Below are 19,568 nucleotides of genomic sequence, written 5' to 3' on the forward strand. Positions count from 1 at the left end.
GGTTGGGTTCGCGGCAACGGAAGCCTCTCAAAATCATCCTTTTGCGTCACTACAAATGCTCTGGCCTATATACTTCGTCCAATTTCTGTATCATGAAAATGCTATGTTTTTTACATGTAAGTGCTTTCCCATTATTATCGGTTCGGGTTCAAATAACTCTCCCAATAAATGATTGTCACATCAATCACATTATTCAACGTGCTTTAGACGAGTACATTTCTGAAATGCACAATTTTGCAGCAAAATACGCTCATGAAATGCGGTTTATTTATGCGGAACGATTTTGTGCAAATGTTTCCTCGATTATATTTGGAAATAAATATGATGCATTCATACATTGCGTTGTGCTTTGCAAGAGAGCTACTGACGACTGTACTTCCACACGCAATTTATGTATTTCTTGTTGCTTTTTTTTATTGTAACTCCTGCAAGGGAAATCAATGGAGAAAACATCATTCAAATGAAAATAGTCGATGAAGTGTCAAACTACGGATGGAATGCAGTTTCTGGGCCAGACTCGAGCAGAACCAGGTTGAAATCCAAAGTGACAGCAATGGATTTTCGGGGTCCACAACATTTAAAAACTTTAGTTGGGAAATGTTATGTGCATTTACAAGAGGATTACAAATATGAATTTTGTCCTTTCCAAAATGTTACTCAACATGAACGATCTATGAGATGGAATCCGTACAGTGGGATACTTGGTGTTTGGAGGGACTGGGACATAGCAAACAACACATTTGTATCAATGAACTTCAAAAACGGTGATTCTTGTGGAGACGATAGTCGAAGTGTCAAAGTAGATCTTATTTGTGGTTTAACTAGCAATATTACTTCTGTCGAAGAACCAAGGCAATGTTGTTACAAACTTACATTCACTACTCCTTTGGTTTGTCATGATGATTCCATGTTGGTTTATCCCACTATGAACTCATCATTGCAAGTTAGGTGGGACAAAATTTCCCAGGATTTGCACAATAAATACATAACGCCAAAAGGTTATGAAAGACTTAGGAACAAACTTTTGATTGATGCTGGCCTAACTTTTGCTGACCAAGACTTAGAGGAACACACATTTCAACCACAATCATTTCAATCCCTGGAGACTTGTAATGTTGAATATGCAAAACTCTATCAAAGTGTTGCTAAGTTACAAACACAAGTTACAAATAAGCCACGAAAATAGTCAACACCAATTTATTTTCAAGAAACTAAATGGAAAGATTGTACATGAAATCTGCTTTCTAGATACATAACAATAAAAGGAATGCAAATATGTTTTAGCTGGTTTTAACTTCTAAAGCAATGAACACTCACCAAGGGTTAGTGCAGTTAAGTGCATCAGTTTAATGTTAGCATCTCTGGTTTACAATACTAAATAACATACAAGCACGTAAAAGGTATTGCTGAAAGGCACTTTGGGATGATGAAGACCAGATTACAATTAAAATAGTAAAAAGTGAAGAACACTGTATGGGTGTGTTAAAAAAGAACAAACTTGCCCAAAATCTCATTAATTGTTGCATGTTAGATTTTGTGGCTAATGTGGTGTGGGCATTGGGTGTATACCTGTTATGCAGTGCAGTGCAATAACATAGGGCACAGGTTTGCGCATTGTCAGAAATATAAACAGTCCAGTCATGGTTGAGTCAGTTTAATGATACATGAACATAGAAACACATATTTCCATTTACACTATTGGCAACACTTGGAACTAAATTTAAATACAATTTCAGTATCGTGAATGCTATTATTGCACAACAAATACTTGATATATATCTTTAATTAATTAAATTTCCATTAATAAAGAGCACAAACATAAGGAGTGCAACTGCCACTATAGTGTCAAAACAAAACCACAATACTGATAAAAAAGCCAACAAAAAAACATTAACAAGTGCTTCATATAAATAACCTAATTTTGTGAATCTCGAAAGAGAAGACAACACACTATTTTTAAAGTTACTGGCAATACAACAATTTTATTTTAAATAATTAATATTGTTTTCAATTACTTGTCCATTTGCTTGGTGCCGGTCTTGCTCCCTTAGGTTTATGTGGATATCGCTGGCCATAACCTACAGAAACGAAAAAATGCAACAAACCATTTCACTAAAAATTCCAATATTCAATCCACTTACTGATATCTTGATTCCCATAAATAACTGGAGCTTGTTTAAAAGTGGGCGTTCTAGAGCTTGGATCATAAATACAATCTAAACAATGGTTTCATTAAACTAAAATGTACTGTGACAACAATGTAACTGTGACATCATAATGAATGTGTAAAAGTTATTTTACAACTGTTAAAATTGAAATACAAAACAGTTTCCTGATAAAACAATGCACAAAGTAAAAAAAGGAAGAAGGGGGGATAAAATAAAGAGAGATGCAAATACAAGTTTGTCAAAAATCAGTTTAGAACCAAAGAAAACAGCCAGCACCCGCTGCATGGAATGGATAAGTCAAATGCCCAACCAAGAAAGATGGTCCAAAGGAGCTACTCCTTCGACAGTAACTATTTGTAAGCGGCCTATAAAAAAGTATTCCAAACGATCTTTACTGTTGTGCAAACAGATGAATAAAAAGATTAGTTATCTGTCAAATAGACAAAAAATTGAAGGAAATCGTAAAAAACAGAAGACAAATCGGAGAGTACAGCTGTTTTTTGATCCTATAACCTGCAAAAAATGCTTTTTACAAAAGTGGAAAAGTCGATTTCCTGCACCAAAATCTAAACTGATATATCACAGAAAACACAGACCTGGCCATTTTCTCAACAGAGACACTTGTAAGTGCAATATTTTGGGGATATATCAAGTTAATCCAGCACTAAACCATTGAACTACTTAGATTCTACTACACTTGGATGGGCAATTTTACAAGCAATAAACAGTCTCACAAAAGACAAACTTGCATATCCTGTTAAAGTTCTTGAAAGGTTGCACCAAAGAGGGTTTGACAGCACTGATTTACCGTAAGTGCAAACTTATTTATGTAGAGTTAGTAAAGTAAATATCACTTCTGTAAAAGTGAGTGTGGGTTACTCTACAAAGAGTTTGGTGCCTTTTTGCTTATTTCAATTTGTAAATAAAAAAAGCTGGTCAATTTTGCACCATTAAAGTTGTCAGACAAACAGATTGGTAACCATAATTTAAAGTTTTACAAATAATTACTTCTAGAAGTTAATCTGCATGATTGTTGTTTTGCCAGAACTTACTTAAAAATGGTTATCATTGACATATTTAAACATTTTTTTTTTCAATTTACAAAGAACATTAAAGCAAGCTTTGCATTGGATGGAGGCCAAAGGGCTGGTATCAAGCAAACATACATTGTATTTTGAACCAAGTAAAAAAGTAAGTAGTGCATGAATCAATGATGTTTCAGCCCGAAGATAATTGGAAAACAAATTCTTTGCAGCAAAATAAAGAGGGTACCAGTGGACACTTTGCAACAAGAATTGTTTATAAAAATCAGTACAAGCGTGACCAGTCAGTTATAAAGTAATGCTTGCTTACCCTCATTTGTTCGAGTCCCAGTGAAGTTGTGTGCGGTAACTTTCAATACATTTGTAGTCTAAAAAATCAGTAATATGTAAGTCAGTGTAAATAATACATCAGGTTATAAAAAGGTATTTCTCACCCTTCCAAGTACGCCCTTGGCTTTGGCACGAAATCCAGCATGTGAACTTGCCCCACTTGTCCTTCGTCCTGTTCTGAATAACAATGATATGTCAAGACTCGAAACAAAGTTACATAAAAATGATTAGCTCATAAAGATAAATAAATAAAAATTCACTGGTATGATTTCATTTTATCTGTATATTTTGACACAAGAGGAAGTAATTTTAAGATGTAAACATATCAGTATCTATGAATTAAATTGTTTGCCAATCTAAGCAAGAATATTTGGAAAAAAATAAATAAATAAAAATGAACAAAATACTCATTGTGACTTGGCCTGAGCTCAGATATTGGTTCATATGAGGATGATTTTTCTTCAAAAGAGTTTTCATCTGTAAGATGACTGAAGCATTAAACAAACCAACTGAAGCATTAGCATAGTTCTTAACCCACCTTCATTAAAAATGTACGAATCAGCTGTTCGAGTAGGAAGTTGAGCTGAGCAAAAAAATACAATACAAGTTTGGTATGGACCTGTTTTATATCAAGGTACGGTCTTTAGTTCTATAGCTTTCATTGAAACTAGATCTTAAATTGAAAAGGTTGGATAGGTAATACATCAACTTAATTCGAACTGTTACAACTAGAGCAATATATGAAAGAAACCCCAGAAAAAATGTTTTGTCATACACCAGGTTCAAAGCCTGAAAAAAAATAGTCATTTCATCCAGCATGTTAATCTGCACAAGCTACATACGTGCTTCTGAAAATTGTGTTCTTCCAGGTAAATTAGGCGGGCTTTTCTTTGTTGACACAACTGCGTACAAATATCATTTTCATTCAAAAAAATAATCCATAATTTTCTTTCTAGAATATTTCTTTATTTGTGTTTTTTTTGAGGACGTTAATCAAATTTGAAAACAATTTTAAATTTTTAAAAATTATTTTACATTCTGCACAACACCCACAAAATTTTCTTCTGAAATGATATTATTGGACAACAGAGGCATTTGTAAGAACTACACCCACCAGCATTATCCACCGCTGCATAGTGATCATCTTTAACACTTTCTCTTGGGTCTAATAATTGAAGAAAATTTGGGAAATGTGCAACACACATTGGTACATGTAATTATTATTTTAAATCTCAACGAAGAAATCAATAAATTAGCAGTGGCAGCTGTAAAGAGTTAATAATAAATGTAAAACACCTATACCATGATTTACCCCAATACTCACAGTATGGTATACAAAAAAATAAATAAATTAATCTAACCTGACATGCTTTCTGCAGGAATTGAATAATATGGTGAATTTGGTTTGTTGGAAAATGAATTGTTCCTTGAGGAGCCATCAGATAGTTGCTGCGAGCTGGGCATTATTTCTTGATTAGAGTAGGCTGGTAATATTGAAAAAAAATACATTTTATTACGTATTGTTGACAATAATATATTTAGTATTCTAGTGTACTTTGAGATTCCGGCTTGTTGGTTGGTTGTACAGCTGGAATTTTGGGCTTTTTCGAGGCACGCTGTGGTTTGATTGGTGGAGATGGCTTCTGTGCTTTCAAATCTAAAGAAGGCCAACTTAGAGCTCTCATATAAAAAAAAATTTGCAATCAGCCTAATTAAAATTAAAACGAATGAATGAAGAAACTGAAAGTAGTTGTAAACATGCTTTGTACTAGCTAACAAATCAAAATAAAACCAATGTATGCAAACAAAAGACTGACCTATGTCAAAGCAAGGATCATGCAAATCATGGCTAGTGATTTGGGTTTCTGTAATAGATTCCTTTGATGTGGGTGAAGCATCAAATACACTAGAGGCTGTGGAACTTAGTGGGGATCTGTTAAATGGTCGGGGGCAATCGAATACAAGACTATTTTGTAGCTTTTTTGTACTGTTTTCAACATTACTTTCAGAGTATTTTTCACTCCAACTTTTCGGTTGCTCTTTGAAATGTTGGAAATTGTCCTTTTTTGTTGGCGCTTTAAATGATCGTTTGAGCATGTCATATGTGCTATCTTTTGAGGTTAAGGTTTTTTGAACATTCAATGGTGTGTAGATTGAGACACAAGTTGCTTTTGAGTCTATATCCACATCTTCATACCCGCTGGTGCTAAGAGGTTGAGTTCCGGTTATATTTACATAACCAACTTTTTCACTAGCAAGGGGTTGTTTAAAATCATCAGAAGGTGAATGTCTTCTTTTCTGCTTGTCATCATATTGAGAAAGTTCATTCTGTTGCTGTGGTTTCCGTCTAAAACTTTTTTTGGGTAGAACAGGTGGTTTGGGCTTTTCTGTTAATTGGGAATCTGCACTGTTTTGGGTGGTATTTTCTGTGGAACTGCTGCTGTTGTTATTTAAGTTCCACATTTGACTCTTTGAGTTACCTACACTTAAAAACCCAGATGATGAGACAAATGGTTTTGCTAGATTGCCTTTGTCCACAGAAAATGTCCGTGTAAAAGATTTTCTCGGGTTTTTAAAGGTGGGCTCATCAATCATTCTCAGGTCAATTGCAGAAGCTGTCACTGTCGGACTTGTTTTCTTTAGACTTGACTGTTCATCTGCAGTAATCGTTGACCACAGTCTCTCTTTTCGCTTTTGTACAGATTCAGCAACAACTATCTTGTTTTCAGCATTTGATCTTGGTTTGGGCTTTACTGGTGGTGGATTTAAAACCTGAACCCTTCCATGTACTTGTTTAATATGTTTTTGAACAGAAAGATTGGATGCCAAATCAGGAACACAAGAATTTGTTTGAAGATGTGACATATGATTATTTGTCTTACCTTGAACTCCATGAATCTCAGATGGTTTCCCATGTCTATTGATAAGAAAAAGTTTCAATACAAACTTGTGTTGACTTCACTAATCTCCCAGGTGTAAAATGTGTATTTACTAATAATAATTTAAGTTTATATTCATAAAAATATTTTCATTGTTGCTGCCAAGCATACTGTATTTACTCGATTGTAGGTCGCCCTTGATTGTAATCCACATGCGACGGCATTACAAAATTAATATAAGCCACACATGAATGTTAAAGGCAAACTTAGGTGCCCTAAACAAAAACTGAAAATATACAATTACCTGGGAGAAGGCCTTGTCTTTGAAATGGACTGAACATTGGAAGCTACACTGCTTGTATTGTCAGAGGTAACAATTTTTTTAGGGGAAATTCCCACAATTTTATGTTGTTTAGAATCAGAAGGTTTTTTTTGTAAAGATGGTTTGGGTGGAGGGACTTGCTGTTTGAAATCAGGATTGTTGGGCATACTAGATTTCCTAGTACTTGCTACTGGTGGAGACAATTGTTTGTGGGTTGTAGGTTCAATAGTTGAAACAGGTCTGGATTGATCAAGTGCGCCAGGTTTTCTATCCACAACTCTTCTACCAGGTTTGGGTGGAGGAGAACTTTCAATTGTGTGTCCAACTGATGAACCAAACCTCGGTTTTTCACTTGAATCAACTAATGAAACATTTTCATAGGATTGTCTTGACATCTCATTGCTATTGGATTGCTTTAACTGTGTTGTGGTGGCTCCAGGAAGAATAACATTTTCATAGTTTGTCGACAAAAGTGACTTGGAGAATTTGGATATTGGTTCTTGACCATTAAGTAATTTCAAATGCTTGGTGAACATTTCCGAAATAGCAAGGTAAACAAACTCATACTGATCCTGCAAGAAAGAAGCTTGTCTAATAAAATTGAGTTTCACTATGTAAAATACACATATTTATTCCTATCACCTTTGTTTGAACAATGGCAGGTCGCTGTTTTCTCATTTCTTTGACAACTTCAAATGCAGTGATCTGATTTGTGAGATTCTGTAACAGTTTAGGCAATCATGAACAAAAAAATTTTGCCATATCAAATGACATTGAACCCAAAACTATTCACCTTGCGAGTCAGCAAGTTTCTAAAATAATCAATAACAAGCACTGCACCAGTTCTTCCACAGCCAGCACTGCAGTGAACACAAACTGGGTTTTCCAAGTCCTTTCTAAAAAAATGGGTTGCAATTACCACAGATGGCTCATAGATGACTGTTGTGTAACTCACTGGTAGCCCTGCACTTGGCGAGCTGTAGAAATCATTGTTAAAATTTCCTCTCTAGTTCGTGGAACTCCATGGTCTGGCCATGCAGTATAATGCAGTTGAACAAGTTTTCTTTTTTCCTTTGACATTATTATGGATTTTGTTACATACCAAATGTATGAACAATATAACTTAATTAAGACGGAAGTGGTAGTTTAAGCAACATGTATGAATTACTTTTAAAAATAGCATACTGGGAGCATTGCACGTTACTTCCTTGTTCTAACTGCATCCTGAATAGCTGTAGGTATTATAAAAATATAGTGTATAAAGAAAAACCATAACTAACCTTTCCTTTTTGTACAAGGATATTACGATGACAAAAGCCACTTTTAGTACTTTGCTGGGATTCCTATGCAACAATATTTCAGCAAATAAGAAGCATAAATTAAAATCTCAATACACTACAAACCAAAGTGACAGATATGTCATCAAAATGCTTTGTTTCATTCTCTTCAGCCCAATATCTAATTGCAAAGGTGAAAAAAAGGTTTACAAACACAAATGATAATTTGTCTGATACAAATTTACCTTTCACACTTTGGTTTTCCTAGTTCTACTTCCCGACATACCATTACAACAAGTTTAACATTCCGTTGCCACAGCATTTGCCAAAAGTCACCAACAGTATGTGGCAAGGGTCCCTGTGAGGCGATGTATGGGCCACTTGCACCAGCACCCTAAATGTTTTTGACATAGATTAGTTATGGTTTATAAACGTTAAAAAAACATCATTATGTAAAAAATAGGCCTTACTTTAATAAAGCTTGCATTTATGTAGTCTGACATGCCTCCATTTGCTCCAGAAAGTTTTACTCTTGTTTTGTCAACTAAAATTAAAGCACAACATTAATAACCATTTGTCATAGGGTAAACCATTGTACTGTACAGGGTAAAATGTCTTTGTATCTATTTTTTTTCTTGTTTTCTTCATGTTCTCCAGACGAAGAGAGGTAACTGGGCTGTTTTTTTATTGATGCACTAAAAGCTTTAATTTTCTGTAAAATAAACATTAATAAAGCTAGAGGAGTGGGCGTGTTTAATCATTTTCTGTGTTTTAAATACTGTTTAACCAGAATCACAAATATACCTGGAATTCAGCAGAGAACCCATCATGGCCATCAGAACCAAGTTCATAAAGATTTTCAACATGATTCATAAATTTATTGATTGCTTCTTCCATTTTAATATGTTGTGCCTATCTTTGTCAACATTAAAATACCATCACACAGAATCAAAGAAGAAATAAAAAGTTAACAACTCAATTTAGGAGTTGGGAGTCCAGTTTCATTGATCTGACAGTGTATCTAGATAAATGTGTACATAATTTTATGTAAAAAAGTATTTCATTTTAATGTGGTTTCAAAAACCTGGAGGTAAATCAAAACAATAAACAAATTGTATGATAAAATGATAAAACTATGTGGTTTAAATTACAGATCTAATTCATTTTTCAACAAAGTACACACCTTTGTTTAGAAAAAGGGCATTTTAGCACTCCACTTGTCGGAACAACTACGAAAATACATACTTTTTAAACAAAGGTGCATATTATGTTTTTGGAATACAAGGATCTGTAGTGTATTAGTTTTTCTGGTGTTCAAATCCCATTTTCCGTCATCAAAATATTGCATGCCAATTGAATTAGCCCCCAGTTTTACTATATTAAACAACTTGCTAAAAAACAAGCCATAACCCCAGATTGCATAAAAAAATTAGTCACATTAAATTACACATACACCAAAACCGTTAAGCTGCTCCGCACCGCACAACGTTCGCCAAAAAAACCTTCCAATTTTTATCCGGCCATAATTTAAAACATACACAAATATCTGCTTTGTGTCCTTTGCAATGCTACGTAAATACAAAAATGCAGAACTTCATAGGACATGGTTTGAATATAGTAAAACATTAAATTACGGACGACGCCGGCGCCGCCGCCTACAATACGGATACAATGGCACCACACGCAGTCTGCAGTATCTAATGCCAAACACGGGACACAGCGTGTTGTGAAGATTGTTGACATAGAAAATGTGAGATACATGATGTACTGATTTTTACCACATGTAACCACACGCAACCAACCTGATGGGCAAATAAATTAGATGAATTAAAGGTACAAACCAGTGTTAATAGGTGCATAGTTACTGCACTTTTCACTAACGAGATAAAAATTAGAACAATCGATGTGTATGCGGTGTATGTTACCTCTGTCCTCCTATCGTCTCGGTACATTTAATCTAAAAGACGGAAATAAAAAGAGTTCGCCAATCAACCGTGAAGTTAAGATAGATGTGAACTGGAGAGTTGTTTGTCAGTAGGAATAAATTTTTTGAAAAACATAGGAATATTGATTTGCAATTACGTAAATATTTTTATATTGTTCATAACTTGACTTGTGTGTTTTAGATATATTACAAGATACGTACTCAACAAAAAGCACAAAATGGTATGCATTTCAGTTTGTTGCATCTTAGTAAATTAATATGTTTTAATTTTATTGTATTTAATTAACACACATATACATGTTTGTGCATATTTCATTTGCTTTGTAGTCTACCACACTTCGTCCTTATCTTAATGCTGTTCGTTCAACCCTTAACGCTGCTATGTGTCTTGAAAATTTCAACTCGCAAGTGGTGGAACGTCATGTAAAGCCTGAGGTATGTAGCAACAGTAAAACATTCCTGATTTTCAATTTAAATATAAAAAATATTATACCATTTTAAATAAAAAGAGTTTTTTTGTATCTTTTCTATTCCTAAATGCAAAAAAGGGTTTTTGCAGAGATATGTGGCCTGTGGAGTCATTTGTGCGGCATTTCTGATTGTACAAATATCACAAACATGTCGTGTCATCACTGAAACTTCAGTATTGCAGCAGCAGTTTGAAAACATTAGGGAAATATGGCAAAGCAACTTTATCAGTAAAAAAAATCATTGAATTCAATGTGCCTTGTGTATTGTGTTATTTACCGATAATAATTAAGTGACTTATATCATTTACTGTTTGTCCATTTTTGATAAAGCAATATATATTGTAGTATATTTTATCCCAGGTTGGTGCATATATTTTAACCAGGAAAATATCTGTTATGCTTTTTGTGATACTATCCCACAACAGTCACAGGCTTTATAACACTGTACAATAGATAAAATGGTAATGTCAAGTGAATTTGCCAGATGTCTGTATAAATTTAGTTATCATGTTGAATTAAACTGGTTTTACTTTTAAAGAACCCTCACTTGTAAGTAATCTGAGCCAAAAAGATTACAAATTATTTGTAAAGACCACCGATTGGAAATTTGGAATGAGCTAAATTATTTTTTTTCTCTAAAAATTAAAGCTTTTTTTGTAAAAAACTTTTTTCAACCTTTTTGTTTATTGCAGGTTGAAGTAAAAACAAGTAAAGAACTGTTGCTGACACCTGTTGTGGTAGCAAGAAATGAAAAAGAAAAAGTTTTGATCGAGTCTTCTATAAACTCCCTACGTATAAGCATTGCTGTTAAGCAGGTGTGTTATTCTAGGTTTGCCATATCTGTTTATTAGGTTACAGCCTAGCTGTTTACACACTTTATATTTTTACCTGTTATTTAGTTATGATTTCTTTGCTCACAGGCAGATGAAATTGAACAAATTCTTTGTCAAAAGTTCATGCGGTTTATGATGATGCGTGCAGAAAATTTTATTGTTTTGAGAAGAAAACCTTATCCAGTAAGATCCGTAAAAAATAGGGCATTTGAATTTTTGAGTTTGATGATCTGTTGAACAGGGTTATGATATCAGCTTTTTGATCACCAATATCCACACGGAGCAAATGTTAAAGCACAAACTAGTGGACTTTGTGATAAATTTCATGGAAGAGATTGATAAGGAAATAAGTGAAATGAAACTTTCAGTAAATGCACGTGCCAGAATATGTGCTGAAGAATTTTTGAAACGAGTAAGGTTTTTTTGAAAATCTAGAGAAGTTGTTATTAAAACTATACTTTTTGTTGCAGTTTTGAACACAAGGGTTCTCTGGTGTTATCAATCTTAATCAGAGAAAGCTCATGGAAGAGCTTTTCAGTAACATTCTTATATGATTATTTTGCTCAATGTTTGTCTAAATGGTTATTGTATTTATGATTAAATGTATTGGGAGGAGATTGTGCCATCATGCCTAATTCATTTTCAAACATGATGCTATGATAGTCAGAAAATAATCAACTTGTAAAAATAGTAATGTAAATTTATGCATATATAAACTGCCCTTGTATTTTTACTATTTGTTTAGCAATAAATCAATAAAATTACTTACAGACAGTAAAGTCAAGGAAAAATCTTTATTTTTCAAACAACAGTGTAATATCCCAGTAATTTGTTTCAAGAAGGGCAATTACTTTTGAACGAAAGCAATAAATATATAAAACACTGAAACACAGTTTCACCAAGATGAAAATAATAAATACACGTTGATCCTAATCATTTCCTTTTTACAAATGTAGCACAAGATCATTCAAATCATTCAAGCTTTTACAAGAAAAAATTCAAACTGCACCAACCGGCAGGTTTCTGATGCAATTGTCATAAAATTCAACAAAAAACATGGCACATAAACAAAACTTTATGTATGCCTGCTTTGAATTGAAATATTTCTTGGCAAAGCAACTTTCCTGCTGTTTGTCAAGTAGGCTGTCATAGCTATTAGTGGCAGCCGACTGGACGTGCAGCAGGAAAATTATCCTCAGCATCCAGTTTGACTAATTGAAGAACCAGACCTCTTAGTGATGTTAAGAGTTGTGAACAGCTGAAACAAAAACACCTTGTTTTGCATCTGATTGATCAGTCTCCAACAATAATTCGATCAAATTTGACAAAATACCTCTGCATTTGTTGGGTGAATTCCTATTGTTGCATCCAGCTGATTTTTTGTCATGCCACACTTCATTGCTGCAGCAAAACCTTGCATAACTTCTCCCGCATTTGGTCCCAGATAATGTAACCCTACAATTATGTAACCATGGTTTGGTGCCAAATACACTAATTCTATTTGAATAAGAAACTGGTGATGCTAATAGTACATAAATACAATATGTTGACATAATTAAAGGCTTGTTGCTTCAAAATACACACTGCTGTTGCTTCTAATGTTTGCAATGTTGTGACATTGTGTAAGAAAAATTTAATTATGGAATCTACAAAGAAAGGCTAAACTTAGAAAAACATGTAATAGTTCGCCTGTGTTGACTGGTACCCAATATATCGAGGATTGACCGAGCGAAAGGTACCACAAAGTGGAAATCTGTGTGCCTGCTAGTCTACCAGCTAGCATGTGCCACGGTCACCAGAAACCTTACAGGTCGAAACAGTGTGTACACCTGTCTGCAGCTCTCATTAAATATATTCTGTTTCTAAGAACAACCCTTTTCATCAAATGGCTGTTTAAAAACTACATGTTTTAAAGCACTAATTGTCTACAGCAGTGGTTCTTAGGGGGTGATCTGCTCCTGAGGTGAGGCTCAATCTTTAGGTTTGGTTAAATAATATACTATTGTTGATTTCAAAAGGTTGATAACAAGGAGAAAGGTTAAAAACCAGTGATTTTGTGGAAACCTTACCAACCACCCTTTCATTTTCCAATGTGTGTGTAATTGCTTTGACATAGCAAGTATTGGGATCATATGCAGGTACGGTCCATTCCAATGGCCACATACTACTGTGATAAACCTTAAAAAATGACACAGTTATCTAAATGAAATACCAAAAACAGCAACAAATTCACCTCAATATTTTCTTCACCAAACTTCTCTATTGCTTGTTCCTCTGATGAACCACAGCAACTATACTCCAAAGGAGTAAAGACTGTTGTTGGCACACCTTCATAATCACACTAAAAAAGTCAAGATCATATCATATTGCTTTAGTGAGAATATTTCTGTGATATACTTTGATAGTAGATCCACGATACAACCGATCAGCAAGCAACCGTCCTGCCTGAATGGCAACAGGAGTCAACTCTGGTTTCCCCTCTGCATTGTCACCAATGCAGTAAATGTTTGAAATATTGGTCTGATCATATTCATTAACAGGAATTTTCCCATTTCTATGTAAAAATAATTTCAGAAATTCCATGTACAATGGTTAAAAAAAGTGCTATACTTCGATATTAATACACCAGCTTCCTCCAATCCTATGTCCTTTGTTACAGAATCTCGCCCAATCGCCAAAAGCACCTAAGGTTAGTTACAATAAAACCTTGTCAATAAAATTGAGACACATTTCAGTTACAGTGTTAAACTCTTGAGTTATTTCACTCCCAGTTTCTGTACTTTTTCCAGTTACTCTCAGCAAACCAGGTTCTCCATCATCAATTTTATCAATACTGACAGGAATATACCTGAAAACAATCACAGAAGTTGTCACAATATATTCACTTTGTATTCATGAGATTGTTTGTAAACAATTAATTAAATGTGTACTACCTCCTTAGAAATTTTATTCCTTCTGTTTCCATGTGTGCTCCAATCTTTTCAGCTATTTGTTGATCAAAACCTAAAGCAATAAAATTTTACAGTAGGCCATATTAGTCTCTATGTATGCGTGTTTCTAATGTCTTGACACTTTGAAACAGATTGATTATTTTAAAACCTTGATTAACAAGACAGACAAGCTTTTGTGAGTTTCCCTTTCTTCATGAGGCATAAAAACAAGAACAAGAAAATATGTCTACAGCCATCACCCATACAGATATACCGTACCTCTTAAAAAAATTGACCGAACCATAACAGTGACATCAAGGCCAACACCTTTCAAAAACCCAGCACATTCAAGGGCAACATATGAGGCTCCAACAACCAGTGTTTTTCCAGGACAGTATGGTAATGAGAATAAGTCATCACTAATTAAAACATACCATGTAACCTTTACGATTTCAATAAAAAAGCTAACACCTTGTTACACAAAATTCCTTGGCTCCCGGAATATCTGGATAACGAGGTCTTTCACCAACAGCCACTACAAATTTCTCACTTGTAATTTTTTGTTCCTTGCCCCTTCTGTTTGTTGCCTATTTTAAATTAAAAATTGAAATTAATTTTGAAAAAGGTTTTAGTTGCAAATCTACCATTTAGATTTTTCATGTCATTATAAATATATATGATTTTTACCTGGATTGTATAAAAAGTACAACTTTGCATATAAATTTAACACTTCTGTCTTCTGATGTCATTAATTTGGCCAAATCTGAATATTACTGAAATGGCATATTCTTAGTCTTTACTCATACTAAAAAGTCAGTTAAACATAAAGACTTCTGGTATTGTATGTGTGGATCCTAAACAACAACTGTCAATATACTGGTGGAGTGCTCGCTGTGTGTACTACTATACATTATAATATATATTTTCACCTTGACTTCATGATTATTTTCAAATTTTGCATAGGAATTGATGTAAGTAACATTGTTGTCTCGAAGCTGGACTCTGTAACCCCAGTTTAATGAACCAATGTAGTTTTGCACTGCTTCCACCATGTTCATCCATGATAACTTGACTACAAATACATCCTGCGGGTTAGTATATACATAAGCCTGTCCACACTACCAATATTTAAAACCTGTTTCTGTGTCAAAATCCCAACCAAATGATTTTGCTTCCTTCACAGATTTTCCAAGCAGTGAAGCTTGGTGCATTAGCTTCTTTGGTATGCAACCAACATTAACACATGTCCCACCAAGTCCCCATGTTGTTCCTTTTGGAGTTGGTTTTACAAAATCCAGTACTGCTACCTATAACAAAGTAAAAACAAATTTTATGTGTAAGGCAGAACACTTTTTTTTTATATCTGGTGTTTTGAAAAATAAGTTTCAAACTAAGGCAAATTTTTAGTAAGTAAGAAATCTAAAAAAAAAACTTGGTGTACACAATGGATTTTAAAATAGTCTTACATTCAAAAAATTCATAAAATCAGCTTGGATGTACATTTGAAGTTTCAACGCTTGCCTAAACCGGGATCCCTAACCCAAATCAGACTTGCTCAATTAGGCTCAATAGCCCAATTTCTACCCAAAAGAGTAATTCAGTTTTGATATATTCCTTGTTCAACAACAAAGAACAGTTTTCTCAAAAAACAGTAGGTTGGTGACCACACTGCAGATAGACTATGTTTTAACTCTTTGTTTAGGTCTAGACATTAGAGCTACATGTGTTTAACCATGAGACTGATGTTTTCGACTGTCAATCTTATTTATCATTTCAATTGCATAATGTTAGGAAGTTGCACCATAAATCTTTCTGAATTGACCCGTGTTGGGTTTGATAGGTACATTTGTTTGTTTTGCTAGAACCACAGGTTGTATTGTTGCGTGTTGGTGTTGCAGAAAATCGAGTATGCCTCTTAAGCATTTAGCAAACACACATTTATGGTAAGTTACACCACTGTACAACAACCATTATTGTTTTAAATACAATCCTTCAAAGCCTAAAACACAAAGGGCAGTAAAACATCTTCTGCAGTAGCGATTTTCAGTGTGATGAACTGTTTTTGCATTGCTACATGAAAACAATAATAATTCAATTCCTTGTCAACTGATACACAAAAGAATTGCTGGCCACATTTTGCCTTTCAGTCAATAAGGTTTGATGCCCATGGTTTAATGAATTTCCAGTTGTTAAAGAAATTGATGTTTTGGATATGTTTAACAAGGCCTGATACTACATAACCTGCATATTTATTGGCCTGGTGCAGTTATAAATTCAGATACATATAATTGCAAGGTTGAGGTTAAAAAGGAAGGTACAATGCACTATCTTACCTTTTTTCCATACTTTGCAGCTTGTTTGGAAGCTGACAAACCACCAGAGCCACCGCCGATAACAATCAAATCATAGTCATAAACATTTTGCACTTTAGAATTTATCATTGGAAGTAGTCGTCCTTGATCATGGGCCTAAAATGGATACAAAATATGTCAATAAACTTGTATTTTTCAAACTATGAACAATGAAAGTCTAGCTTTTTTTTAACATTAATGTGCATCATAATTTAAAAATAAATATTGCCAATATAAGGTAAAGTGAATGAAGTTTTTATTGTTACATGTTTAATATTTTCTTCTGAACATCTTAAATTTATCAATATACTATTGGTTGGGACTGCACAAAATGTAAATGTATAATGTCCACTTTTCTGGCAGTTCATTTGATAACCATGTGGTCTTTGATAACACAGCTTTCAGAAAAGTACTGACCATATTTATGCTGTGTCATATAATGAAGGTTAAGTCTGTACCCATTAGTTTTTACCAATATTATGAAATGTTAAACCTTGTTGCTTTTGCACAATTTGGGAGCATTTCATGAACAAAATACTGCAGTAAATTTAAACATACAATCACTGTGGACTGTGTGACATTTTTTATGAAACCTATATGCAAAAAAAAATATGGTGGCATTAGTTCACACTAATGTTTTTGGGGTAAAATCATCAATATAATTATATTTTAATACCAACCTGCAATGTCACATCATATCCACCCAAATGCTGACCATTTATATACACATTAGGGACTGTTTTCAAATTTGATAGTCTAAACAGTTCATTTTGTATGTCAGATGCGTTATCTGAAAAAGTACCATATGTCAAAAGATTAAGTAATACACCTAATAAAAAGTTCTTACCAACTTGATCAATTTCAAAAACTTCAAAAGGAACATCTAATGATTGAAACAGAGCTTTAACCTAAAATATTTAAGTCTGTTTATTGACAAAAATTATATTTTTACCACAACACACAAAATTCCATATAAACATTACTTTCTCATACAAACAAGATTGAACAATATCATACACAAGGAAAACCAAGTCTTAAATTTTATGTCTAATGTTATACCTTTGCACAAAATGGACAAGTTGTTTTGCTGAATATCATCACAGAATTTTCTTTGATACACTTCTCCAGGAACAGAGTTATATTCTGTGCTGGAGCCATTTTTTAATAAAAACAGCAGCAGCAATGAAAATTGCCTGTCACCAACACTGAAATACAAAATAAATACACGGTACCTTTAAGATTTTGAATCAGTTTAATTTAAAATCTGTAAAGAGCGTGCCTTTGTCAGCCAAATTTGAAATGAGTTAGCAAATATTGCTGTCAGCATTTTTCCAGATGTTAAAACACGTGACAAAAGTCATGATTCAGCATAATTGACCTTTTTCTCTCGATCGGTAATTTTCGATTAAATCATCTTCATAAAGAATAATTTAAATTCGAAGTTTTACTGAGAAAAGTAAGTAGGGATGTGCTGCCTTGACCTTTCTCGCCCCGGAATGCTTGGATCCGGACAAATAGTTTCATGATGTCTGTTTGTTGCAGTTTTGTAAACAATTATTAGACACTTTCTGCCATGCTTGGCAAACTTAGTTGTTGAGGTGTGTGCTATATATAGTGTGCTTTGAAGTTGCTGTTAGGTTTATTGTGCAGCAGTTAAAGTTAAGCGATTGTAATTGGGTAAGATGGCAATGCAAAAAGTAACCATTTGAGTGTTACTGATGTCTATTACGTCCTGACCCAAAACTCCTGTAGTCTCCGGTAATTGTCCTTTTGTATTGTTGACATATCAGTGAATAACTGGGATAAACGCATGCTTTTTTGACAGAACACCGTGTTCGCCACGTCCCCGTGTTATATTGCTCTGCTTTGTAATCTATTTCGTGACTCACGTGATATCTGTTTCGTGATCCCTTTGTGAGTGTGATCGTAAAGGTTTGCTGCATACACGCGTTTTCGGGAATTGAAAAAGACAGTTTTGCAACCAGCAAGCATCTATAGTGTGGCGACAGTGCGCGCAAAATTCTGCATAACTTGGATATTCAATGAAGTGTAAACATGCATTTCACTAGTTTGTTGTTCCCCTGCCTTGTGTCATTTGATCGTAATCCTTTTTGCCTAATGATGGTCTCATATCGTCACGTATAATATTTTTGGGTTTGGACTTTTATTCCCTTCTAATGTTCTGTCCCGATGTTTGGCATCGTTTTTGTTGACTAATTTTTTAATACTAGGCTGAAAAGACTTTACAGTCCCAACTTTAATAAATGATGATCTGTTGATCTTAAATTGTTCACATATATATATCGAACTAAACAGTGTCACAAATATTGTAGCAAATTTGCATTGCGAGAGAAAAATGTTTCAAATGTGAGGATATAGTTTATTCGTCTGATGTTTCAAACTATCTGACATTTCATCAATTCGTTCAGCAACATCAGCATTCCTGCTTAAAGCGATTTAAATAATTTTGCTTTATCCGAACACATAGAACTGTTTTCAAAATACATATTTGTTTATAAAATCGCAGACTTTGCAAATCATGTAGCTTAGTCCGTAAATTGCAGTAACAGCAGCAATTGCAGTTCTTTTTCAAATTTTCACACAATTGTTGATTATTTAAATCAGCCTGCCTTCACATTGTGCTCTTTTGGTGTCGTGTATCTTTGACGCATTTCCATTTATTCTGTAACTCCCGACCTTTCTTTATTACGTTTCTTAGCTGGTGGAGCACTAGCCATTTTATCTCTAATTGTAAATTTTTAACCACTTGTCTTTCTTTGCTCGCCATTTCGACGATTCAACACATAGCGCCCTCTATAAAGTTAAGTTATTCATAACCTTTACAAACAAACACGGTTGTGTTCCATGTGTGGTCAAGCGCGCTAATCTTCGTGCTGGAATCAACGCATGCATTGTCACCCCTGGATTTCATTTAAATTAAAAATTATTGTCAGAAAAAAACACATGCATTATACTATGCGTTAAGCTAGTTTCAAAAGACCTGTATTATCACCGTCACA

The 19,568-nt window shown here is 34.1% G+C and overlaps 5 protein-coding genes across 6 annotated transcripts; 3 read left to right on the top strand and 2 right to left on the bottom strand.

Annotated features, from left to right (window-relative positions):
- Nucleotides 1-351: 351 nt before the first annotated feature.
- On the top strand, nt 352-1,203 carry LOC145900834 (N-acetylglucosamine-1-phosphotransferase subunit gamma-like). Its single transcript, XM_082988887.1, has one exon. The coding sequence runs from the start codon at nt 392-394 to the stop codon at nt 1,184-1,186; it is 795 nt and encodes a 264-aa protein (XP_082845013.1). The 5' UTR covers nt 352-391; the 3' UTR covers nt 1,187-1,203.
- On the bottom strand, nt 1,182-9,512 carry LOC145900808 (uncharacterized). Of its 2 annotated transcripts, none has more exons than XM_082988886.1 (22): nt 9,203-9,512; nt 8,824-9,040; nt 8,623-8,731; nt 8,490-8,563; nt 8,265-8,413; nt 8,146-8,200; nt 8,023-8,085; nt 7,698-7,813; nt 7,536-7,638; nt 7,385-7,462; nt 6,725-7,314; nt 6,424-6,458; nt 5,097-5,198; nt 4,903-5,025; nt 4,656-4,706; nt 4,384-4,443; nt 4,080-4,124; nt 3,949-4,018; nt 3,646-3,718; nt 3,522-3,579; nt 2,142-2,216; nt 1,182-2,078 (listed from the first exon to the last, which is right to left on the bottom strand). In XM_082988886.1, exons 2-22 carry the CDS (start codon nt 8,914-8,916, stop codon nt 2,008-2,010), a joined length of 2,193 nt encoding a protein of 730 aa, XP_082845012.1. In that variant the 5' UTR covers nt 8,917-9,040; nt 9,203-9,512; the 3' UTR covers nt 1,182-2,007. The 2 variants fall into 2 exon arrangements, with proteins under 2 accessions (XP_082845012.1, XP_082845011.1); XM_082988885.1 differs by having other exon boundaries at nt 5,359-6,458.
- LOC145900850 (uncharacterized) lies at nt 2,230-3,518 on the top strand. Its single transcript, XM_082988888.1, has 4 exons — nt 2,230-2,791; nt 2,854-2,977; nt 3,275-3,359; nt 3,424-3,518. Exons 1-4 carry the CDS (start codon nt 2,344-2,346, stop codon nt 3,508-3,510), a joined length of 744 nt encoding a protein of 247 aa, XP_082845014.1. The 5' UTR covers nt 2,230-2,343; the 3' UTR covers nt 3,511-3,518.
- Nucleotides 9,513-10,024: 512 nt separating the features above from the next.
- Nucleotides 10,025-11,889, top strand: LOC145912453 (actin-related protein 2/3 complex subunit 4). Its single transcript, XM_082999921.1, has 6 exons — nt 10,025-10,185; nt 10,292-10,399; nt 11,127-11,249; nt 11,355-11,450; nt 11,509-11,679; nt 11,738-11,889. Exons 1-6 carry the CDS (start codon nt 10,183-10,185, stop codon nt 11,741-11,743), a joined length of 507 nt encoding a protein of 168 aa, XP_082856047.1. The 5' UTR covers nt 10,025-10,182; the 3' UTR covers nt 11,744-11,889.
- A 158-nt stretch (nt 11,890-12,047) lies between these two features.
- LOC145912445 (thioredoxin reductase 1, cytoplasmic-like) lies at nt 12,048-17,820 on the bottom strand. The gene is made up of 16 exons (XM_082999909.1): nt 17,608-17,820; nt 17,396-17,456; nt 17,229-17,338; nt 16,531-16,665; nt 15,333-15,504; nt 15,127-15,269; nt 14,669-14,784; nt 14,477-14,616; nt 14,201-14,270; nt 14,007-14,115; nt 13,878-13,951; nt 13,665-13,821; nt 13,501-13,608; nt 13,337-13,445; nt 12,601-12,722; nt 12,048-12,525 (listed from the first exon to the last, which is right to left on the bottom strand). Exons 1-16 carry the CDS (start codon nt 17,704-17,706, stop codon nt 12,463-12,465), a joined length of 1,788 nt encoding a protein of 595 aa, XP_082856035.1. The 5' UTR covers nt 17,707-17,820; the 3' UTR covers nt 12,048-12,462.
- Between the last annotated feature and the right edge of the window lie 1,748 nt (nt 17,821-19,568).

The sequence above is a fragment of the Ascidia mentula genome, chromosome 1 (assembly GCF_947561715.1).
Source record: "Ascidia mentula chromosome 1, kaAscMent1.1, whole genome shotgun sequence".
Classification (NCBI taxonomy): domain Eukaryota; kingdom Metazoa; phylum Chordata; class Ascidiacea; order Phlebobranchia; family Ascidiidae; genus Ascidia; species Ascidia mentula.